This window comes from Rhamphochromis longiceps, linkage group LG20 (genome assembly GCF_057381845.1).
Source record: "Rhamphochromis longiceps isolate RC_006_pf linkage group LG20, R_longiceps_female_GT1.1, whole genome shotgun sequence".
In the NCBI taxonomy this organism is placed as follows: domain Eukaryota; kingdom Metazoa; phylum Chordata; class Actinopteri; order Cichliformes; family Cichlidae; genus Rhamphochromis; species Rhamphochromis longiceps.
In genome coordinates, this window is record NC_140576.1 from 24,125,926 (window position 1) to 24,135,029 (window position 9,104).

General features: G+C 39.6%; 1 protein-coding gene across 1 annotated transcript; it reads right to left on the minus strand.

Moving 5' to 3' along the window:
• Nucleotides 1-179: 179 nt before the first annotated feature.
• Nucleotides 180-3,094, minus strand: spryd4 (SPRY domain containing 4). Its single transcript, XM_085392779.1, has 2 exons — nt 2,928-3,094; nt 180-894 (listed from the first exon to the last, which is right to left on the minus strand). The coding sequence occupies exons 1-2, from the start codon at nt 3,058-3,060 to the stop codon at nt 353-355; spliced, it is 675 nt and encodes a 224-aa protein (XP_085248905.1). The 5' UTR covers nt 3,061-3,094; the 3' UTR covers nt 180-352.
• Nucleotides 3,095-9,104: the final 6,010 nt, after the last annotated feature.

Below are 9,104 nucleotides of genomic sequence, written 5' to 3' on the forward strand. Positions count from 1 at the left end.
CATGAGCTTGAAAAATGCTTTGTGTTGACTTAAGTTTGCAAAGGTAGGTAATGCCAGCACATTCAATGTAAAAAACAAAACAAAAACTTGGCAGCTGATGTTCCTCTCAGAGGTAGCACATGAGGTACACTTATAATTGCCTGAGGCTTGATGACATACAGAGTACTGGATGGTTAGAAAACATCTGGACCACACACACACACACACACACAAATTAAGGTAGACATGATGCATAAAGATATTGCTTTCTTTTCTCCACTTATTAAAGATACTGTTCTCATAAGTACTGCCATGGTAACAAGCCTAGCCTGCTACTTTTCCCCGACCTTTACAACGATCACGCCATCCAGCTTCACATTAGGCCTTCGGGCTCCTCCAGACCCGAGTGTGTGAGCAGCTCCCCATCCCAAAGTCCAAAAGCCGGACACAGGGGGGCCTTGAACTGACCCCTAACAGTGTGAATGATCCTGGGCTGCTCCACGTCAACCAGCCCCAGGAAACCCCCTTCATAGTCAAGAAGGATCCCAACACGGTCTGGCTTGCCCACCAGTGTCACGGGAACTATCTTATTGCTGGTCATGGCAAACCACTTCCGCTGAGCATAACCAAACACCCAGGAGGAGCTGTTGGTGCCCACGCAGTCGTCTCTGGACATCGCCGCCTCGGCCACGCCCAGACGAAATTCTTGAGACTTTTTCACTGTCACCTCCCAGTAGTGTCGTCCGCTGCTGATCTTCTTGTCGCCGAACACGACAGCCCAGTCCCGGAAACGCTCGGGGTCATCTTGGACCTGGCTGGGGTCAAGGCCCATCATGCGATAGATGACGCCTGTGTCTTTCTTGAAGAGGTCCAGACTGCTGTGGGCTGTTCGCTCGTCGAGCCTGAACTGCAGACCTAGAGATAAAGACAACAGGAATGTATCTTTACATGACTCAAGTTTGATATCAGTTTAGTGGAAGGAAAAAAAAAAGTCTCTTCCATCTGTGATTTGCCTGCCTGTGAAAAAAGAAAGCAAAAGAGCATGGGCTACAAGAAAAGTTCTAAGTAAGAGAGACGTGAATCCTTTAAAAAAGTTGACCTTCTTCTCCTTTCTTTCATATCAATAAAGAAACCTGGACGCTTTGCATACCAGCTTTTCTAATACTGTTGAATTCGATTCTCAGAAGATGCTGTGATCCGGACTATTAATTATCACTTTATTGTGGTTACACTGAGATTTGAGGGGGGGGGGCAGATGTGCAAGCAAATGCATGTGCATCACTGAAGGCAGGCCAGTTCAGTACCCGGGATCTTCTATTATAAAGCCATGCTGTTTTAATAGGTGCAGAATGTGGTTTAACATTATCTTGCTGAAATATACGAGACCTAAGAAGAGACGTCACCAGATTGGAACATACTTGGCTCTAAGAACCTGTATATACCTATGGTGGCATTCCAGCTGTGCAAGTTGTCAGATCCATATACACTTAAAGCAGCTTAATACCATCGGAGTTGCAGGCATTTGAACTGAGCATTGATGAAAAGTCAGACGGTCCCTCTTCTCCTCAGATCAAAGGATGTTATGTCCATGTTTTCCTAAACGAACTTCAAATTTCAATTCAGGTGATCACAGAACAGTTTTCCACTTTGACTCAGTCCATTTTAAAGTAGCTTTCAGTGAAAACAGCAGCATTCCTGGTGCACGTTCACATATAGCTTTTTCTTTACAGACCTTTATCCTGAATTTGTGATGGCACAGTGAACTGTGTTCACAGTGATTTCCATGCCTGTTTTTTTTTTTTTGCTGCCTTAGGGCCTGAAGATCACAGGCACCCAATACAGAATTTGAGCTTTGTCCCTTGCACACAAAGATTTCACCAGTTTCTTTAAATCTTTTGATATTATACACTGTAGATGATGAGATATTCAAAGTCTTTGCAATTTTATGTCGAATAACATTATCCTGAATTGTTCCACAACGTGTAGATTGATTTGTTTTGCAGACTGGTGAACCTCTACACATTTTTACTCCTGAGAAACTGCCCTCTCCAAGATGCCCTTAATGAACACTTACTTTCTTAGTCTTTTCTTATGTGTTCACCTACTCACCCACTGAGCCAAAGTGGCACCCCTTGTGCCAACTTTTTTGAGATACGTTGCTCGCATCAACTTCAAAGTGAGCTAATATTTATTCATTAAAAAACCCCAAACACATTTGATATGTTTTCTCTTTTCTATTAGGAATAAAATACAGGTTTATGAGATTTGAAAATCATTCATTCTGCATTTAGACATCTTCTAAACTTGCCAACAATTATCAGTGCATTACTTGGCAACTCGAAATGTTAAAAACCCTGATTTTTCTCCCAGGTTTAAGCCCATCGGTCTGTTGTACATTATCGTACAATTACTAGCCTGACTACAGTAGATCTTAGTATGCACAGGTGCTCAAGTGTTTTCTGAATGCAATGGACATTAGAAAAGTAATAAAACTGCTCATTTAAAGGTACATTTCCTCAGAAAAACATTTGAAGGCAGGAGTTTAATGCACCTATTTTCGGACAGTACTTGTTTCGCTGCTTTTTATTTCAGTTTAAACTTCTATTACTTCAACACTGTGCACACATACTATGGTCTATGTTTATTAAAATTTTAGTCCCAATGGGCGTGCATTTCAAGGTACAAAGACAGCTACGGCTCCGTGTGAAAACATCAGTCAGGCGTATCCGCACAGCTTTCTTTGTTTTTTTTGTTTTTGCTTTAAATATAAATTTATTCGGATTTTATGACCACTTACAGCCCTTACTACTACAGAAAAGGTAGGCCATAACGGAGAATCCACACTAACAAACATAACCCGTTAGCTGTCAGGTTACGCCTGTTGAGACACTGACCTCTAAGGGGGCGGGCTCAAAAGCTAACCTTTATTAACCACTACATTAACTCACTGCTGGCCGTGGATGTGGAGATGAAGCAGGTCCTCGCTGGCAGGTTGACAGCCCGTCTGTGTCCGGCTGACAGGGAGGAAACAGTGCGTCCTGCCAGGCGACAGACACGAGCCGCACTCACGGGCATCGCCATGTTTTCGCTGCGGCTGCTGCTGTTCACGTTTTAGCTCCTTTTGCTCATCAAATGTAGCAGCTGCGCGCTCTGCCGCCCCCTGCAGGCCTGGAGAGTAGCACCGACACCCGCGTGGCCAAAACATTGATCAGTACCACGGACAGCAGCCTGCCTATTATCAATTATCCTTACATAATTGATGCATTATATATTATTTATTCTATCCATAATAAATAATACATACAGTAATATAAACATCATGCAATAAAGCATTTAACAGAAGGGAGCAACACTTTTGGAATATTTTAGTAATATTAGATTCACAACAATACATTTTCAATATTAATTATTAGTTTAACCTTTAAACAGCCTAGTAGGTGATTTATGGCCCTAGCTGTATTTTTTCTATGAGCAGTTGTGATGTATATAAGAGCAAACATGTTTTCTTCCATGCATTTTTCAATCTACTTTTACAGGATTTAGCCCACTGCGTGGCATGGATAATACATGTATGTATTTCAGTATTACTGAATTATTATTAGTATTATTAAATGTGTGCATGAATGGTTGTTGGTCACTCTGGGAGTGGCTCAGCAACAGCCTAGCTGGGACAGGATACAGCCTTTGCAACGACATGGATGGATGGACGGGTGTTTCTATATACAGTACCGACCACAAGGTCTATTAAACCTGACACGACTTCAGTGAAGAGCTAGTACAAAATACATTTTATGCAAACATTATTACAATACAGCACACAAATTGACACATAGGGACAGTGTGCATCTGATTGTTGGGGTTTCTCTGTATTGTTGTAGGGTCTTTACCTTACAATATTCAGTGCCTTCAGGCAACTTTGGTTGTGATTTGGTGCTATATAAATGCAACTGAATTTAATTGAATTGCACAAAAAGAGAGGTGAAGCCAGGGTGGAGGAGGTAGAGATGTGTGTCGGGGGTGATTTGTGACAGAAGGATAGCAACAAGAGGAAAAGGGAAGGTTTACAAGATGGTAGTGAGAGCTGCTAGGAATTGTGTTTTGGAGACAGTGTCACTAATAAAAAGACAGGAGGTGGATACTCCGATCATATATCAGTAATTATTATTATTATTTATTTGATGTGACCAAGATGGACCAGACTAGAATCAGAGGGAGTATCACAGGGACACCTCAGGTTGAGCAGTTTGGAGACAAAGTTAAAGAGACTAGGGTGAGATGGTTTGGACAACTGCAGAGGAGGGACGGTGTTCATGGATGTAGTGAAGGAGGATATGCAGATGGTACTGCCAGGAGCTCCATGTTGGTAAATAGTGAATTCTTTATTCACTCCCATTTTCCACTTCCACAGCTTAAAAGTAATCATACCAGTTACCATATTGGAATCACCCTGTAATATAAATATGTAATAATGAGCTCTTAATATACAGCATAAATAATATGAGATTGTATTGTGAAATATAACGTCTCTCAAATGCCAACTTCAGTTTCTGGTGGCAGCTGAATTTGTTTAAAGAATAGTAAATGGAGGAAAAATATCCTCTGTACAACATCGGCTTCAAACCAGGCAGTGAATCAGTACATGAAATATTCAGATCCTTTATGTAAGTAAAAAGACCACTACAAGAGTGTAAACTATGCTACTCAAAAAAATAAAAAATAAAAATAAGGGAACACTTGACCATCACAGTGTAACACAAGGCCAGATAAACTTCAGGGAAGTATAAAGCACTGTGCATCAATTTCAGCTACATTGCTGCAAATGGAAGTGACAACAGGTGCACTGCAGAGGCAACAAAAGGCAATCCCCCCAAAAGGGAATGCTTTTGAACAGAACATTGGTCTCTTCTTATCCCTCCTGACTGATTTTTCTTTAGCCTTGCCTTTTGCTAGTTCCCTTGTCACTTCAGGTTGCATTAGACCTGCAGCTTAGTCAGGTTTCACAGCTCCTCCAGAGTGGCACAATCCATATGTGTTGTTGCAATAAGGTTTGCTGTGTCTCTCAGCACAGTCTCAAGAGTGTGGAGGAGATGCCAGAAGACAGACTGCTACATGAGTGAGTGGAAGAGAGCCATAGAAGGGCTTCAGCCCAGGAGCGGGACCTGTATCTGCTCCACTGCATGAGGAGGAAGAGGAAGATCACTGCCAGAGCAGTAGAATCAGACTCAGTGAGCATGACATGAGAGTCCAATGTCCTTTGATGGGACCTGTGCTCATAAACCAGTGGCATGCAGCTCAGTCAGCAGGTCTGCCACTGGCACTGCACTGTTCTCTTCAGAAATGACAGCAGGTTCACACTGAGCACGTGTGACAGACATGAGAGAGTCTGGAGATGCTGTGGTGAACAATATGCTGCCAACAGCATCATCTTTGTGATATACTGTGACGAGTTCCTTTCATGTTTTTGAGCATTGAGCTTGTTTAGAAGTGAAGGTCCTTCATGACTTTTACTAATGATTTTTTTTAATCATAATTACCTGGCAGCCCATTCAGTTTTTAATTACTGTGAAGAAAATCTGAAATTTTCTGTTAGTTCAGAGAAAATATCCCTCTTTTAATATTTTACAATGGAACCACTGTAAAAACAAACAAACCCAAAAACAAACAAAAAACAACAACAACAACAACTGAAATTTCTAAAGTAAGCATTAACAAACAGGGTCCTTTCTGTTTTTTAATGGTTTATAATGGTTTATCTTTTACTTACTCTGGTGTAGCTTGCCAGGCTATGAGAAGACTGTAAAACTAACCAAAATATAGCTACGAGTGGAAAATGTATTCCTTTCTCTTATTTAAATTATTTTCTAAAGCCATCCAGTGGGCCAAATTGAAGCCTTTAGTGGGCCTTTCCTAGCCCCTGGGCCACATGTTTGACACTCCCTGTAGTAGGAAGCTAAGCTAGTTCATATATAGTTTTATGAGGCACCAGATGAGAGTTTGATTTACAAAGGAGGAGACAAAATTCAAAAGTAACAATCACTAAAGCAAATAAACCTTATAATTAAATATATTTGATTAGAAAAAAATATGGATATAAAGCAGAAAATTGGAAATACTCAAGTACCCATTTACAGTAAAATACTTACAGTTCTTATTCTTGAGTAGTACAGTACAGTCCATGAATAAAACATTCAGTTTCTTTCCACCATATGACTGTACGTAAGAGAGACATCATGCAGTCATGACTGTAAACATGTGGAAAAGGCTTTGCTTGAATCACATAAAAATGTCTATATATATATATTTAATTCAATACACATTCTGCAACACATATAGCTGTTTATTTGAGATAAGAACTGCTCCAAGGCACAGTGCCGAATGTTACAGGACATTTAATGTCAGAGATGAGGACTTTTTCTTCTCATGCTGAGGTATTTAGGGAGCTCAATGCATCTTTCATGACATGTGATAAATATTTTGTGATATTAACAAAGCTTGATTCAGCCATGTTGCACAGCCGGATCTATTTTTCACGCCAACATCCAGCTGAGGATAAAATGTCATTGTTTATTCATGGGTCCAATCTAAACGTGGCACATATCATTATTTTTCCTTCCTGTGTAGCTCATAATGATCCTGTTTTGGGGAGAGTCTCCTTCCACATCTTTAGACTGTCTAATAAAAGATGCTTTTGAGTTTCATCTTAATTTCACCTCTGTTTTGTTTTTATTTTTTAATGTTGCATCTTTGGAGATCACCAGTATTATTATGAAAGTAGAATATTAAATTGCTGGAGTATTTATTTAACGTATTGCACTTTATTGTATTGTTTTGTATGGTCTGTTTAGTTCCAAATACCACTGAAATTGACTTTCTTTATTGCGTTTTTGGCCTCAAAACTCAGCAATCTTTCTAAATCTTTAAGTCTGTATTTCAGTCCTTGTAATGTACCCCACTATATCCTTATCCCCTACAGGGATAACAGGCTCTTTTCTCTCTGAGGCTGCAGTCAAACAAAAGAACTGCTCATGTCTTTTTTTAATTCATATGAGGAGTAATATGACTTTAATCCTGGCGTTGGGATTGTCTGTGTAAGGAATGAACCTGTGGAAAATTCAGTTTTCTCCTTTGTGTGCTGAAATTATTTTCTTTGAATTTGACTTTAAATTACAGAGGGTGAGTGAAGTCATCTGCTATGTGAGAGTCTGTCCTCTTTAAAAATGCAATAACGTACATGGCGTTAACTATCACCTTCTAGGTTGATATTATAAAGGTGGAAATCATGAATATCTTTGCAGATTCAAATCACTTTGTTCCTTTAACTTCAAAGATTCACTGATTATGCAGTTCCCTCCCCTTTTTTCTCCCAAACTTTTTCTTCTTTTAGAGTTCAAAGGAACTTCAGTACACATAAGGAATCACTTCCCTTAAGCTGGAAGATGTAGCTCTTACTCCTATAACAAAAAACAGTCAAAGCACCCAAATAGTTTCTGTTTAACAGGAAATAATGTTCTCTGAAAACCTTCTGCCAAATTGGCTGTTCACTATTCTCTCATTCATTTGGATTTTGCCTGACAAATATAGGTCCGGTATTTACTTTCTTTCAGCTCAGCTTGAATACGTAAATGTCTTGCTCTTTTGATCTGACATTTGATTCTAAACAATTACAGTGGGAAGTTTACAACTTTTTCTTTTAACTCCCATTCTGTGGGAAAAGTTAGGTTGTACTGTATTGTGTAGACTCACAGCTTAGAGCATCCATTTTAGCTAGCAGCTGATCAGTTCTTAATACAACGCAAGTGTGCTAGAAACAAAGCTAGAAGAAAACAAAAAACACAGACAGACAGACAGATGGATGCTGCCATAATATCGCAATAGAATTTTTTTCATCCAAATGACTCATTTTGTCAGTTTTACTATTATACACCTTTCAGGTTTTCCAAATGATCAGGCAAAATGTTACAATCCCTGACAGGTGCTAATAATAACTCTGATTATCTCTCTGCAATGGCACCTGCCATGGAGAGGCATGTATTGAGTAGCAGGTGAACACTCAGTTCTTGAAGTTAATGCTCTGCAAAAAGGTAAAATGAGCAAATGTAAGAATCTGTGAAGTGCTGACAAACAAGGGACAAACTGTGACTGCTGGATGACTCGGCCAGAGAGTTTCCAAAAAAGCATGTTTTGCGTGAATGGGTGGATGACTGGATATGTAAAGCGCTTTGGGGTCCTTAGGGACTAGTAAAGCGCTATATAAATACAGGCCATTTACCATGTTTTGGGGATTTTGAGTGTTCTCGCATGTATGCACCAGTTCGAACCAAAGTCCTTCAAAAAGGACTTTTAACAATGTGTCTGGTGGGAGGCATGCAAGTGGTCCAAGATGAGACAGTGATTGAACCAGTGGCATGGGAGTTTTAATCAGGAGTCATGTCACTCCTGAGTTAGCTTGTTCTAGAAAAAGTGAGAAAATAAGGATTTGTTTTGGTTCTTAGCAAAATAGTCATTCGGGTAATACTAGCAGTACAACATAATACTTTTGTGTTTCAAACACATTCATGGATGGAGCCTGATCAGCGCTCGGTGTATGGCTTATTTAGTGAGTCAAAAATATACAGTTGCAGTACACATTTAAAAGTTTACAGTTTTACAACTGTTTATTTCGGTCCTGCTATCTTGGATTGCTAACTTGGGGTACTTTGGTCTGCTGCAACTTTCTGATTTGCAAGTCCAAGTTGAGGGGGCGTTCTTCTTCTTCTTCTTCTTCTTCTTATTCCCTCATTTAAACAGGTAATCTTATGTGAACAAAAAAACATACAAAAATTGAGTCAGCCACATAAACCAACACATATTACAACGCACTTACTGCATCTCCCTTAGATAAAACAAAGGGGGTTGAAAAAAGTTGCTTTTTTCGGTTGCTCTAGCTGGTTAAGTATTTAGAAACGTGTTAGTTTAACTCAGCAACGTAAAGTAAAATAAAATAAAATTCCTAGACACAAAAACAAGTTTTGTCCGTTACTTTGTCTAAGAGCCAGGACAAAATAAAAATGAAAACGCACAGTTAAGTCAGTCACTGACTTAAATATATGCCAAGTAGCTGTTCTTATATGCCCAGTGAATCACCA

Bases quoted from the DNA above. Each gene is read 5' to 3' on its own strand.
- spryd4 (XM_085392779.1), bottom strand. From the start codon at position 3,060: ATGGCGATGCCCGTGAGTGCGGCTCGTGTCTGTCGCCTGGCAGGACGC. The intron at 895-2,927 runs GTGAGTTAATGT...CTTTATCTCTAG, and splicing joins CTCCACATCCACGGCCAGCA to GTCTGCAGTTCAGGCTCGAC.